This window comes from Garra rufa, unplaced genomic scaffold, assembly GCF_049309525.1.
Source record: "Garra rufa unplaced genomic scaffold, GarRuf1.0 hap1_unplaced_226, whole genome shotgun sequence".
NCBI lineage: Eukaryota > Metazoa > Chordata > Actinopteri > Cypriniformes > Cyprinidae > Garra > Garra rufa.
Window position 1 is genome coordinate 2,280 of NW_027394501.1, and position 16,439 is coordinate 18,718.

Below are 16,439 nucleotides of genomic sequence, written 5' to 3' on the forward strand. Positions count from 1 at the left end.
ATATATAATCAGGTAGATGGATGGCTGATAGATAGATGGATTCAGAGCTTGTTTCTTATCTTGTCTGGTCCTTGTTCCTACAGACAGAAGACGACTGATCTGGGACCGTTTGTCTCTGACCAGAAGCCCCTAAGCTCTCTGACAAGAGTCATTAAAGTCAGAAGTAATAACTACAGCTGCCCTAATTACCAGTGAATCATTAAGGAGCTAAACTACACCTTAACCATCCCAGCTGTCCTCTGGCTCACAAACACCAGCCACAGAAAGGAGTCGATCAATAAGCATTCGGATCAGGCCTGCTGGGAAAACAGACGGCCACGCAGTGCCAGACGTCCAGCCGTGTCCAGGCGTGTCTGTGCACTCGAGGACCTTTCACATGGACTTTATTTAATAAAGCTCAGAGCCCTGTTGGCCGAGCCCTGAATAGACGGCAACATGGCTCCAATGTGCCGCTCAAAGTCACAAGCGGCCCCTGACAGGCCGTGGCAGCACGCCATGCGCCGTCGCATAATGACAGCGAGTGCCAGCAGTCGAGCGAACGTTCCTCCGCGTGCCAGCGCTTCAGCATCACCCAGACAACTACAACTTTTCATTATCATTTATTTAAGGTTAGGAAACGCCAGAGATTAATGTTTCTTGACAGGGTCCGTTATTTAAAGTGATAAATTATTGCATTCGCTCATACGATAAAGCAGAACGTAAGGCCTTTATGTTCTTTTGTGGGTTTTGAAGCGAAAGGTCGATCAAAATCGTAAAGTTAACAAAGGCAGCTGGAAACTGGAGGATGAGGAATCACTCACATGATCAAAACGAGTGAAACTCGCTGTACTTTAGCTGTGACGGGCGTTTGAAGCGCTATTGTTTGAGATCGGATCTGTTAAACGGTTAAAAGCTCTGATCCCATTTCGCATGAACAAAGAGCGTTTTCTTAAGAGACAGATTAGAGTCGTTTCCATCCTTACAGCTGTTGAAACCGCCAGCATTCTTGGCAGATCTGATCGTGATGAAGATTGTATTAAGTGACTAAGAAAACAACAGAGTTTCAGGTTTGGCATCCATGCAGCATGTGCTAATCAGATTAGCACAAACACAGCCAGAGGCATCAAGCATAACAAGTGGTATGTGCTAGCATGGCACAGGGATAGTATCATAATAATATTCTATCATACTTAAAGTTTACCAGTTTGTGAAAAAAAAATCCTTAGCATGGTAGTCAATACCATGCACTTTTTATTAGTGTACGGTGTACACACTCATACATTGCAACGGTGTTTGGGGTGACGGGTCTGTACTATTAATATGTTTGCTGAGTGTTTTCTTCTAGTGTTGTATGAAAAGTAGTGGTGGGCCGTTATCGGCGTTAACGTGAGACTCTTATCGGGTGATAAAAAAAATATCGCCGTTAATCTATTCTCAAAGTTGGGTTGGGAGCTGGGTCTAAACTACGCAAGATATGATGACTTTCACTTTGATATTTTCGCGCGGATGACGTATACCTAGTAGAATTGCACTGTAGGGGGCGAGAACGAGTCTTCAACTTCTGTGAAATTACCACATCAAATGAAACGTGCAAACATGGATGCAGTTATGAAGCCGCTTCAGGGCAGGTGCGTTGCTAGACCCTTTTTACTGGGGCACGTGCCCCAGTGAAAATCTGCTGTGGCCCAGTAAAATCTCAAGTTTGAGTTATAATTTACTTTGATAATCCCGAAATAAAGACATTAAACTATATGCAACAACTAAATTGACACTTCTAAAAGCAACGCAGTTTAATGGAAGACTATGCACGCAGAAATCCATGCGTCTGTGTATTTAACGGCAATGCGCACGTCGTGCAGCCTTTTGCGCACAAGTACTTGGTTACACAAGTTTGTATAGGTAATTATGTTGTAAATGCAATTGTCAAGCAGTTTGTGATGCATTTTGGAAACAGGAGATGAGCGCCTGATCTAATGCGCCACCTGGCCCGTTCTCGAAGAATTAATCTAAAAAAATTAATCTATGCCCACCCCTAATGAAAAGAGTTTTTTTTTTTTTTACCTGTTTCATCGTCCAACAGATGAAAATAAACATAATTATTGAAATCAACATCAATTAGATTTTTTTTTATAAATAGATAGTTGGGTAGAAAAATAGTTGGTAGATAGACACATAATCAGATAGATAGATAGATAGATAGATAAATATATAAATAGTTGGTAGATAGAAACAATCAGATAGATGGATAAATAGTTGGGTAGATAAATAGTTGGTAGATAGAGAATCAGATAGATAGATAGATAGATAGATAGATAGATAGATAGATAGATAGATAGATAGATAAAGGTTTGAAGATAGATAGATAGATAGATAGATAGATAGATAGATAGATAGATAGATAGATAGATAGATAGATAGATAGATAATCAGATAGATAATCAGATAGATGGATAAATAGTTGGGTAGATAAATAGTTGGTAGATAGAGAATCAGATAGATAGATAGATAGATAGATAGATAGATAGATAGATAGATAGATAGATAGATAGTTGGGTAGATAAATAGTTGATAGATAGATAGATAGATAGATAGATAGATAGATAGATAGATAGATAGATAGATAGATAGATAGATAGATAGATAGATAGATAGATGGGTAGATGGGTAGATAAATAGTTGGTAGATAGAGAATCAGATAGATAGATAGATAGATAGATAGATAGATAGATAGATAGATAGATAGATAAAGGTTTGAAGATAGATAGATAGATAGATAGATAGATAGATAGATAGATAGATAGATAGATAGATAGATAGATAGATAGATAGATAGATAGATAGATAGAGTTGGGTAGATAAATAGTTGGTAGATAGACACATAATCAGATAGATGGATAAATAGTTGGGTAGATAAATAGTTGGTAGATAGAGAATCAGATAGATAGATAGATAGATAGATAGATAGATAGATAGATAGATAGATAGATAGATAGATAGATAGATAGATAGATAGATAGATAGATAGATAGATAGTTGGGTAGATAAATAGTTGGTAGATAGATAGATAGATAGATAGATAGATAGATAGATAGATAGATAGATAGATAGATAGATAGATAGATAGATGGGTAGATGGGTAGATAAATAGTTGGTAGATAGAGAATCAGATAGATAGATAGATAGATAGATAGATAAAGGTTTGAAGATAGATAGATAGATAGATAGATAGATAGATAGATAGATAGATAGATAGATAGATAGATAGATAGATAGATAGATAGATAGATAGATAGATAGATAGATGGGTAGATGGGTAGATAAATAGTTGGTAGATAGAGAATCAGATAGATAGATAGATAGATAGATAGATAGATAGATAGATAGATAGATAGATAAAGGTTTGAAGATAGATAGATAGATAGATAGATAGATAGATAGATAGATAGATAGATAGATAGATAGATAGATAGATAGATAGATAGATAGATAGATAGATAGAGTTGGGTAGATAAATAGTTGGTAGATAGACACATAATCAGATAGATGGATAAATAGTTGGATAGATAAATAGTTGGTAGATAGAGAATCAGATAGATAGATAGATAGATAGATAGATAGATAGATAGATAGATAGATAGATAGATAGATAGATAGATAGATAGAGTTGGGTAGATAAATAGTTGATAGATAGATAGATAGATAGATAGATAGATAGATAGATAGATAGATAGATAGATAGATAGATAGAGTTGGGTAGATAAATAGTTGGTAGATAGACACATAATCAGATAGATAGATATATAAATATATAAATAGTTGGTAGATAGAAACAATCAGATAGATGGATAAATAGTTGGGTAGATAAATAGTTGGTAGATAGAGAATCAGATAGATAGATAGATAGATAGATAGATAGATAGATAGATAGATAGATAGATAGATAGATAGATAGATAGATAGATAGATAGATAGATAGATAGATAGATAGATAGATAAGGTTTGAAGATAGATAGATAGATAGATAGATAGATAGATAGATAGATAGATAGATAGATAGATAGATAGATAGATAGTTGGGTAGATAAATAGTTGGTAGATAGATAGATAGATAGATAGATAGATAGATAGATGGGTAGATAAATAGTTGGTAGATAGATAGACAGACAGACAGACAGACAGACAGACAGACAGACAGACAGATAGTTGGGTAGATAAATTGTTGGTAGATAGATAGATAGATAGATAGATAGATAGATAGATAGATAGATAGATAGATAGATAGATAGATAGATAGATAGATAGATAGATAGATAGATAGATAGATAGATAGTTGGGTAGATAAATAGTTGATAGATAGATAGATAGATAGATAGATAGATAGATAGATAGATAGATAGATAGATAGATAGATAGATAGATAGATGGGTAGATAAATAGTTGGTAGATAGATAGACAGACAGACAGACAGACAGACAGACAGATAGTTGGGTAGATAAATTGTTGGTAGATAGATAGATAGATAGATAGATAGATAGATAGATAGATAGATAGATAGATAGATAGATAGATAGATAGATAGATAGATAGATAGATAGATGGACACATAATTAGATAGATAGCTGGGTACATAGATAGACAGACAGATAGATAATGCATGGACAGATAGATAGATGGATATAGATTATAGAGGGACAGATAGACGTGTGTGCAGAGGGCATGCTGGGACTCGTCTGTGATTGTTCAGGACATCAGATCTGTGTCATTATGCTGATCTGTTTACTCCATTCAGCTAGTGCTCAAAGACACTGTGCTGTGATTCAGTCCACACACAACAAACCACTGCGCTTTACTCAGGAAACACTCTTTGTGTCTGACTTTTGACTTTCTTTGTCTTTCTTTAGCCCTGGATTACATTCACTGGAAAACCATCCGACTGCTCCCGGCGCCATGGCAACAGCAAAGGCTTCTTTAATGAGTAAGTGTGCGGAGCTAAAGGTTGACCACAGGTATGTGTGCGCTATTAATGATTGATCAGCTCAGACCGCTGAAGCAAACAAACACTCTCCTGAAGAAAATCACAACACCAGACGACAAACACGCAGACAGATTTCCTACTCCAATGCATCTAGATAAGAAACATTCTGTACTAGAGATGTTGCTTCTAAAACCCCTGACGCACCCTAGCAACCCCATAGCAACCTGCTAAAATCACAAAGAACACCCTAGCAACTACATAGCAAATGCATTGCATTGTGGTGGTTTTTCATGCACTGTAAAAATGTTTTCATCTTTGTTTTAACATTTAAAATGTGTCTGAAGTTTTCTGTATACCTTTTTCACTGTTTAAGCTCAGATTTCTTCATCAGTAATTCTATTACAATGTTAAATGAATGAAACTGCAGGCTTAATGAGGTCAAGACTTTTATATCAATACACAGTATTTCAAAATGTTCTCTAAATGTAAATGTAGAAAATGTATCTAAATGTTCTTAAATCAGGATACACTGAGAACAGGGTTCATACAAGGTGCTTAAAGTGCTTGAAGGCCTAGAAAACCTTTAAAATAGCAATATTCATGAAGAGGTACTTGAAAAATGATTTAATTATTGAATTTTTTTCAATAAGCAGGTCTTTTCATGCATTTCAAAAAACGTAATACTTTCTTTCACTTATTTCAGTTAATGTCATAAAACTAGCAAGCTAAGCCAGTAATAGTACTGACAGTGTCGTGTAAGCATGGCTGAAGAAGATGCTAAAGGAAGAACAGATGACCCGAATCAATTAAGTCATTTACGCTGCAACCGCTCAGACTTCGATGATTCATTTCAAGTGATTCACTAGCAAAAGCCAGATCAAATAAAAGGTCCATTCATTTTTAAATCGACATCACTGTTTAAAAAGCACTTTATTTTCGAAACATTTTGACTTTATATTTGAAACATTTTGACTTTATTCTCAAAACATTTTGACTTTATTCTCAAAACATTTTGACTTTATTTTCGAAACATTTTGACTTTATTTTTGAAACATTTTGACTTTATTCTCAAAACATTTTGACTTTATTTTCGAAACATTTTGACTTTATTTTTGAAACATTTTGACTTTATTTTCGAAACATTTTGACTTTATTCTCAAAACATTTTGACTTTATTTTCGAAACATTTTGACTTTATATTTGAAACATTTTGACTTTATTTTCGAAACATTTTGACTTTATTCTCAAAACATTTTGACTTTATTCTCAAAACTTTTTGACTTTATTCTCAAAACATTTTGACTTTATTCTTGAAACATTTTCACTATTTTTTCAAAGTTTTGACTTTATTCTCGAAAATTTTCGACTTTATTCTTGTAATTTCAACTTTTCTCAAAACATTTCGACTTTATTTTTATAACATTTTGACTATTTGTGAAACATTTTGACTTTATTTTTGAAACATTTTGACTTTATTTTTGAAATATTTTGACTTTATTTTTGAAATATTTTGACTTTATTTTTGAAACACATCAACTTTATGCTTGAAACATTTTGACTCAATTTTGAAACATTTTGACTTTATTTTTGAAATATTTTGACTATTTTTGAAACATTTTGACTTTATTTTTGAAATATTTTGACTTTATTTTTGAAACATATCAACTTTATGCTTGAAACATTTTGACTTAATTTTGAAACATTTTGACTTTATTTTTGAAACATTTTGACTTTATTCTCAAAACATTTTGACTTTATTTTCGAAACATTTTGACTTTATTTTTGAAACATTTTGACTTTATTTTTGAAACATTTTGACTTTATTCTCAAAACATTTTGACTTTATTTTCGAAACATTTTGACTTTATTTTTGAAACAATTGGACTTTATTCTCAAAACCTTTTGACTTTATTCTCAAAACATTTCGACTTTATTTTTAAAACATTTTGACTATTTGTGAAACATTTTAACTTTATTTTTTAAATATATTGACTTTATTTTTGAAACATTTTGACTATTCTCGAAACATTTCAACTTTATTCTCGAAACATTTTGACTTTATTCTCGAAACATTTTGACTTTATTCTTGAAACATTTAGACTTTTCTTGAAACATTTCGACTTTATTTTTTAAACATTTGAACTTTTCTCTCGAAAAATTTTGACTTTATTTTTGAAACATTTTGACGTTATTTTTGAAATATTTTGACTATTTTAGAAACATTTCAACTTTATTCTCAAAACTTTTTGACTTTATTTTTTAAACATTTTGACTTTATTTTTGAAACATTTCGACTTTATTCTTCAATTATTTTAACTTCTCAAAATATTTTGACTTTATTCTCGAAACATTTTGACTTAATTTGGAAACATTTTGACTTTATTCTCGAAACATTTTGACTATTTTTGAAAAATTTTGACTTTATTTTTGAAACATTTTGACTTTATTTTGAAACATTTCAACTTTATTTTTGAAACATTTTGACTTTATTCTCGAAACATTTTGACTTTATTCTTGAAACATTTCAACTTCTCAAACCATTTTGACTTTTTTCTTGAAATATTTAGACTTTTCTTGAAACATTTCGACTTTATTTTTTAAACATTTGAACTTTTCTCTCGAAAAATTTTGACTTTATTTTTGAAACATTTTGACTTTATTTTTGAAACATTTTGACTTTATTTTTGAAACATTTTGACTTCATTTTAGAAACATTTCAACTTTATTCTCAAAACTTTTTGACTTTATTCTCAAAACATTTTGACTTTATTTTTGAAACATTTAGACTTTATTTTTGAAACATTTAAACTTTATTCTCGAAAATTTTCGACTTTATTTTTAAATCATTTTGACTTTTTGTCTCGAAACATTGCGAATATTTTTTAAACATTTTAACTTGTCTCTCGAAACATTTTGACTTTATTTTTAAAACATTTTGACTTTATTTTTAAAACATAAACGCAGACCTTATGTTTGTCTGAACTATCCCTTCAAATATATTTTACCTTTCTTTTTTTTTCTTTTTTTCTACAGCGCATTCAAGCACCACTTTTTTCCCCAGGAAGTCTTGTTTCTAAATAAAGGCTCCCGGAGCGAATGCAGCACGTCACTCGTCTCTGCTGCATCCAGAACGCTGTCCGTTTGATTGAAGCGTATGGCAGGAGGCAGCCGTGTCTCTGCCAGAGCTTAAATGTGAGTCTTTTGTCCCTTTTTAATAACGGCATAATTGCACAAACTCCCATGTCAATTATCAAGGATAATCACTAATTAGCTGATGGCTGGAGTTAAAAGAGACGAGACAAACTCACAGATGAAGCATAATACAGCACATTAAAGCACACAGCTATACAGATTATATCACCAGGGATTTAGTTTTTTCTTGATGCCTTAATGGTGATTATTAGCTTCAGTAGAGCCTCTCCTAAACAGAAAGACAGAGGGCTTTTTCTCCACTAGAAATGCTATTAATGCTGCAACAACAGATTCCCCGATGCGCTGCAGTGTTGCAATGTGCTGCAAATATGAAATGCAAGAGATCAATGTATGCGACCACTGGGGGGTGTCCTTACCCTAAGCATCCCAGTCGTCCTCGGATCCTCCTCCAGCGGCTAAAACGCAGGCGTTTAATAAAGTGCTAGTTTGTGCACATCTCTTAATTACTGTTAATAAAGAAAGTTCCTTAATGGTTCTTTAATGATAATAAAAGTTCAATTTATTCTAACATGCTTTGTGTTGGAAACACAATTGCAAAGAGAGAGTTGTTTTGAGCGGCCTTGGCTTATGTATAGCTGTGTCTGCACATTAAACTAAGATATTAGAAGATGCTTCAGCTCTGAAATACTGGCACTGAAGCTGAAAAGTGTTCAGCTGAACAACAAAAGGATTCTGGAATGTGACTTAACATTGTCAGTCACTTACTTCAATGACCATCTGCCACCGCTGCTGCTTTTACAGCATATTTACAATGTAAATGGTACTTTAATAGTATTATATATTATTTTTGCAATGGATAGATAGCTACATAGATAGATGGATTCTATTTTAGTTATTTATTAATATTTTGTATTGTTTTTTTAATTTTTCTTTTTTATATTAGTAAGTAAAAAAATAAATGTAACTTTTACATGTTGTCTGTACAGTTTTTATAAATTGCTATTTTTTAGTTACTTTAGCACTTCAGGTTAAATAAAAATTTGAAATGTTGCCTTAGTGTGATTGCATTTTAGTGCCACATTTAAAAAAAAAGATGAGATTAAAGTCGTAATATTTCTATATACATTTCTATATATTTCTAATAAAGTAGAAATATTACGAGAATAAAGTAGAAATTAGAATGATAAAGTTAAAATATTATGAGGAATTATGAGAATAAAGTGGAAATTACAAGAATAAAATCAAAATATTACGACAAAAACTTTATTCTCAACATTTCAACTTTATTCTCAACATTTCAACTTTATTCTCGAAACATTTAGACTTTATTCTCGAAGCATTTCGACCTTATTCTCAAGACATTTGGACTTTATTCTCGTAATTTCGACTTTATTCTCAAAACATTTTGACTTTATCCTTGAAACAGGAGGAAGATGAGGAGGAAGTCATCGAAACATTTTTACTATTCTCAAAACTTTTTGATTTTATTCTCAACATTTTGACTTGTAATTTTATCTTTATTCTCGTAGTTTCGACTTTATTCTGGAAATATTTCAGCTTTATTCTCATAATTTCGACTTTATTTTTAAAACTTTGACTTTATTCTCAAAACATTTTGACTTTATTCTTAAAATATTTTTACTTTATTCTCAAAACATTTAGACTTTTTTCTCAAGATTTTGACTTCATTCTTGAAACATTTCAAATTTATTCTTGAAACATTTTGACTTTATTCTCGTATTATTTCAACTTTAATTTCGAAACATTTTGACTTTATTCTCGTATTATTTCAACTTTAATTTCGAAACATTTCTAATTTATTCTCGAAACATTTTGACTTTATTCTGGTATTATTTCAACTTTAATTTCGAAACATTTTGCCTTTATTCTTGCAATATTTTATCTTTACACATGAAACATTTTGACTTTCTTCTCAAGACATTTCAACTTTATTCTTGTAATTTCGAATTTATTTTTATATTGACTTTATTCTTGAAACATTTTGACTTTATTCTGGTATTATTTCAACTTTAATTTTGAAACATTTCTAATTTATTCTCGAAACATTTTGACTTTATTCTGGTATTATTTCAACTTTAATTTCGAAACATTTTGCCTTTATTCTTGCAATATTTTATCTTTACTCTTGAAACATTTTGACTTTATTCTCAAGACATTTCAACTTTATTTTTGTAATTTCGAATTTATTTTTATATTGACTTTATTCTTGAAACATTTTGACTTTATTCTCGTATTATTTCAACTTTAATTTCGAAACATTTCTAATTTATTCTTGAAACATTTTGACTTTATTCTTGAAACTTTTCAACTTTCTTCTCAAAACATTTCAACTTTCTTATCAAAACATTTCGACTTTATTCTTAAAACATTTTGACTTTATTCTCAAATCTTTTTAACTTTATTCTCAAAACATTTCGACTTTATTCTCAAAATATTTTGACTTTATTCTCAAAACATTTCCGCTTTATTCTCATAATTTCAACATTATTCTCAAAACATTTCGACTTTATTCTTGTAATTAATTCTCTGTAAAGTTTTTGGTTGTTTGTTTTTTCCAAATTACCTATATTTTACATAAAATGTATTGGGGTGTTATTTTAAACATGTTATTATTTGTTATATGGCTTATAAATTACTTTTTACACTAATTTTTTTTTTTTTACAAATATATATTATTACAAATATATACATATATTTTGTGTTTTCTTTAAATGTAATTTAGAATTTTCTGTGTATTTTTGCATTCATAATTATTATTTACAGTTATTGCATGTATTATTTTTTTGTCTGTGCATATATAGAGACATTTCATTGTCAGAATCCATCTTTTAAAACTCTTTCGACTCACCGAGCATTTGTTTGGTTTCTCCCCGGAGTGGACCCTCATGTGAATGAGGAGTTTATAGCGTGCGTTGAAAGGCTTGTGTTTGCGTGGACACCCGGCCCAGAAACAGGTGAAGTCCTCACCCTTGCGCTGATCGACGTGGATCTTCTCGATGTGTTTGACCAGCTCCTCTCGCTGCCCGTAAACAGCGCCGCAGTCCAGCCAACGGCAGCAGTGGCCTCCGCTAACATCCTCCTCCTCATCTTCCTCCAGCATCGGGCAGAGCGTTGACGGAAGGACCCTGAGGTTGTCCGAAGACGTCTGAGAGGCCGCTGGGAAATGAACATTGGAGCCTCGGAGATGGGCGTTATAGGGCGGTGGAGGGCCTCTAGGAGGACTTGGCGTCCTTATAATGGCGGCCAGTTCAAATTGAAGCTGTATCGAAGGCGACACGTTGTTTTTTGTCACCGTTTCAGGTATTAGTTGATGCTCCACCACTAAATTGGTGAACTGGTCTTCTAGTGGCATTGCCTCCAACTGCTGCATGCGGAAACTCTCTGTGTCACCGGAGAGCGTCTGAACGGACTTGTCTTTGGTGAAGTGTTTTCCAAGGTTGGGATGAGGGATGCAGCTGCCTCTGATTCCCAGCAAGTGTCCGCAAACATCAGTTTGCAGAGGAGAAGGAGTGGGATGCGAGGCCGGCGAACTGCGAGAACCAATAATGTATGCCACCAGAGACGTGGGCGAGGTTCTGATGATGGAGTTGAGGTCGAGGCCGATGCCGTCCGAGAGAGGAGACAAGGACAACGCTCGCTTTTTGGAGCGGGTCGAGAGCCGTGGACTGCTGTTGTCCTCCTTGAAGAGATAATGCGGTAGAGATGCGGGGTTGGAGACGGATTCGGACATGGAGGTCCCGAGAATGAGATTGGGATCAGCTGCTTCTGAAATCTGATTGGACGCCTGCTGAAGCCCCAAAGGAGGAAGAACACGGTAGCTGTAGGGCCAGTCCAGCTTACTGCTGCGAATCGACTGCGTCTCCGCGATGCTGAGGGTGGTCGAGGCCAAAGATTCTCTGGACAGCAAACACCTTCAATAGATCAGCCAAAAAATACATTGAAATGTCAAGTTTTGCTTACCACAGACTTATTTTACTCATGTAAATAATTCCAACTTTCCAACAATGACTGTATGATTTTGAGATCCATTTTTTGACACTGAGGGACTCATATGCAACTATTACAGAGGGTTCAAACACTCACTGATGCTCCAGAAGAAAAAAAAAACATGCATTAAAGGAACACTCCACTTTTTTTGGAAATAGGCTCATTCTCCAACTCCCCTTGAGTTAATAAGTTGAGTTTCACCGTTTTGAAATCCATTCAGCCATTTTCCTGTCCTGGCGTTATCCCTTTTAGCATAGCTTAGCATAGATCATTGAATCCTATGAGACCAATAGCATCGTGTTCAAAAATGACCAACGAGTTTCGATATTTGTCCTATTTAAAACTTGACTCTTCTGTAGTTATATCGTGTACTAATACCGGCGGAAAATGTAAAGCTGCAATTTTCTAGGCCGATAAGATTAGGAACTACACTCCCGTTCCGGCGTAATAGTCAAGGAAGTTTGCTGCCGTAATATGGATGCAGCAGGCGCAGTAATATCACACAGCGCCTGAAATTAGTTCCCCGCTTTAGCATTTGCACATGTGCTGTGTGATATTACTGCGCCTGCTTCGGCCATGTAACTTCCAAATATAAAATAAAGAACCTTTTTCCACTATAAAGAAATTTTTCTGCATCTGAAAGGTTGGATGTTCAAGGTTCTTTGTGGAACCAATGATGCCAATAAAGAACCTTTATTTTTAAGAGTGTAGTGCCAAAAGTACCTACTTATATTGTACTTTTTGGATTTTGACCATTGTGGCCAATGCATGCTTTTGTTGTACTGCGTAAACATGCATAGAAATGTATTCTTTTATTTGTTATGGAATAGATGGGTGAACTATTCCCTTTTCACTCTTAAAAAATAAAAGCCCCAAAGGGGTGTTTTTGCGCTGATGCTATAGAAGAACTATTTTTGGTTTCCCAAAGAACCTTTCAATGAACAGTTCTTAAAAGAACCATTTTAAAGAACATTTAAAAAATCCAAAGAACCTTTTTTCACTATAAAAAAAAAAAAAAAAACGTTTCTGCATTTGAAAGGTTCCATGGATGTTCAAGGTTCTTTGTGGAACCAATGATGCCAATAAAGAACCTTTATTTTTAAGAGTGTAGTGCCAAAAGTACCTACTTATATTGTACTTTTTGGATCTTGACCATTGTGGCCAATGCATGTTTTGGTTGTACTGTGTAAACATGCATAGAAATGTATTCTTTTGACTGTTATGGAACAGATGGGTGAACTATTCCGTTTTCACTCTTTAAAACTAAAAGCTCCAAAGGGGTGTTTTTGCGCTGATGCCATAGAACTATTTTTGGTTTCCCAAAGAACCGTTCAGTGACCAATTCTTAAAAGAACCATTTTAAAGAACATTTTAAAAATCTAAAGAACCTTTTTTAACTATAATAAAACCTTTCTGCATCTGAAAGGTTCCATGGATGTTCAAGGAACCAATGATGCCAATAAAGAACCTTCATTTTTAAGAGTGTAGTGCCAAAAGTACCTACTTATATTGCACTTTTTGGCCAATGCATGCTTTTGTTGTACTGCGTAAACATGCATAGAAATTTATTCTTTTGTTTGTTAGTGAATAGATGGGTGAACTATTCCCTTTTCACTCTTAAAAATAAAGGTTCTTCATTGTCGTCTTTGGTTCCATGAAGAACCTGTAACATCCACAGAACCTTTCCATTCCACAAAAGATGATTAAAATGTCACACTAAGATAAAAATGGTTCTTTGAGGAGCACAAAATGGTTCTTCTATGGCATCACAGTGACAACCTCTATTTCTAAGTAAGGATGTTTACCTGGCATCAGTGAAGGGAACAGCGAGTGAATGTTGTGGGCCATTTTGGACTGAAGTTTGTGGAGAAACCGAACCCAGACTCTGGACCAGCATGGCGTTGCTCGTCACCTGCAGGTTTGAACTGCCACACGGACCAAACACTCTTCTGTTCGTTCCCAAAGATAAGTAACCTGAGAAAGAGCCATATTTCATTTCATTTTAATAATGATAATTTACTTCTATTGCTTTAAAAGTCGAACTTTGAGAGCGAAAGTCTCAAACCCCTGCTGCATGGTTATGTAATGTTAAAGTTCAGACTGTCAGAATAAAATCTAGCCATTAAAGAGCAGGAAAAACTGCCACTAAAAGACTCTAAACCAGTCTCCAACAGAGAACTAATAATCAAGGTCCACGTTTCCAGTAGATCAGAGGCGGTTTCTGCCCTGGAGACATACTTATTTTCCTTCCTTGTACAGCATAACAGGACTATGATTGGTCTGTTCAGAAGCATATCCTGATTACTCAGTACTGCTTGTTCTACCTTTGCTGCTTTTCATGGCGTAGATTAGAAGGAACTTCACAAGAACTATATATGTTTGCAAATTACACATTAAGATTGCACTAAGATTTCAAGATCATTTGGAAAGCGCAATGGTTCAGTAATGGTTTGCAATGATTTCAGGCTCAATAATGGTGTCTTTTCATGCTTGCACATTTTCACTGATTATTAAATATAAAGTTTTGTTGAGTATTGTTGCTGATTTAGTAACTAGCTGGCTAATATGTGACCCTGGACCACAAAACCAGTCATAAGGTTAACTTTTACAAAACTGAGATTTATGCATCATATAAAAGCTCAATAAATAAGATTTCTATTGATATATGGTTTGGCTGAGATACATCTATTAGAAAATCTGGAATCTGAGGGTGCAAAAAAATCTAAATATTGAGAAAATCACCTTTAAAGTTCTCCAAATTAAGTTCTTAATAATGCATATTACTAATCAAAAATTACATTTTGATATATTTATTGTAGGAATTTTACAAAAAATCTTTATGGAACATGATCTTTACTTAATTTCCTAATGATTTTTGGCATAAAAGAAAAATCTATAATTTTGACCCATTCAATGTGTTTTTGGCTATTGCTACAAATATACCCCAGCGACTTAAGACTGGTTTTGTGGTCCAGGGTCGCATATATAGTTGAAGTATTGTTAAAATGCCAAATATGGCTTATATCCAACATTATTGAAAAATATTTTTGGTCTCTATCAAACAGAAACACATGAATAGTCATGGAATTCGTATAACAAACCCGTAAAGCCAAGGAAGCGTTTCTGCTCTGTTAAGTACTAATGAGTTTCTCTCTCTGCTGTGGTTCCATGGCTCATTTGGGTACAAGCTTTCTGCTTGGTTAATCATCAAAAATATGAGAGCCAGACTTTGAGAGAAGATGTGGTCGGAGCTGCTGGACGCTATTGAAGTATAAAACAGTATGTAAATCAGTATAATTTGTATTTGGGGAGGACAAGACCAGGAGATGTTTAGAGAATTAAATATATGTCTGCTCAGATTCACCTGTGATCTTTCAGTAAAACAGAAGACGGGTAACAACTTTAGGTTATAATTATGTTTTTTACAGCATTCTATTAACTTTTTTTTTTTTTTTTTACTCAAAATGTTATTTTGATTGCTTATTTTTAATATTCTAAGAATGTTAAGATGCCCAGTTAGGGATTCAAGTGCATAGCACTGAAACCCTATTGTAAAAGAATGGTCACAGATCAGCGATCTCCACGTAAAACTGATCATGCAGACCAAACCGTAATTCATAGAGACTTGAAACTTGGAAGGTTGGTAGTACTCACACAGCGGACAACGTCTCCAATGCTGCCCCCAATCGGCCTGACGGGGGCGCTACAGCGATCAAAAGTATAAAATCGCTCATAACTCCTAAACCGTCAGTCACAAACTCGATTGTCTTATGTTGTATGAATCCTTGGCTCACATCGGACAAAACACATGCCTCAGATTTATTCGTGAGCATGCAATTTTTTTATTTTGAATGCTTATTTTTAATATTCTAAAAATGTTAAAATGTCCACTTAGGGGTTCAAGCATGTAGCGCTGAATCCCTATTTTAATAGAATGGCCACAGATCAGCGATCTCCACGTAAAACTGATCGTGCAGAACAAACCGTAAGTCGTAGAGACTTAAAACTTGGAAGGATGGCAGTACTCACACCGCGGACAACGTCACCAAGCCTCGCCCCAATTGGCCTGATGGGGGCGCTACAGCGATCAAAAGTATGAAATCGCTCATAACTCAGATTCGATCGTGAGCCTGGCGAAATGTTCAGGTATTTTGGATTTTTTTTAAAAAACCCACTTTTGCCAACTAGTCCTAGTCCTAAGTTTAACTTTCGACACCATCGGAAAGGAACACCAAAACGTTTGAAAGGGGCAGGGCCACTTTTAGTAAAATGCCTATAACTTCTGAACGGAATCAGATATCTTCACCAAACTCAGAACACCTAT

At 34.0% G+C, this 16,439-nt stretch overlaps 1 protein-coding gene across 1 annotated transcript; it reads right to left on the reverse strand.

The window, feature by feature from the left end:
* Positions 1-383: 383 nt before the first annotated feature.
* LOC141317003 (zinc finger protein GLIS3-like) lies at positions 384-14,455 on the reverse strand. Its single transcript, XM_073832871.1, has 4 exons — positions 14,440-14,455; positions 13,921-14,089; positions 10,934-12,039; positions 384-559 (listed from the first exon to the last, which is right to left on the reverse strand). The coding sequence occupies exons 1-4, from the start codon at positions 14,453-14,455 to the stop codon at positions 384-386; spliced, it is 1,467 nt and encodes a 488-aa protein (XP_073688972.1).
* Positions 14,456-16,439: the final 1,984 nt, after the last annotated feature.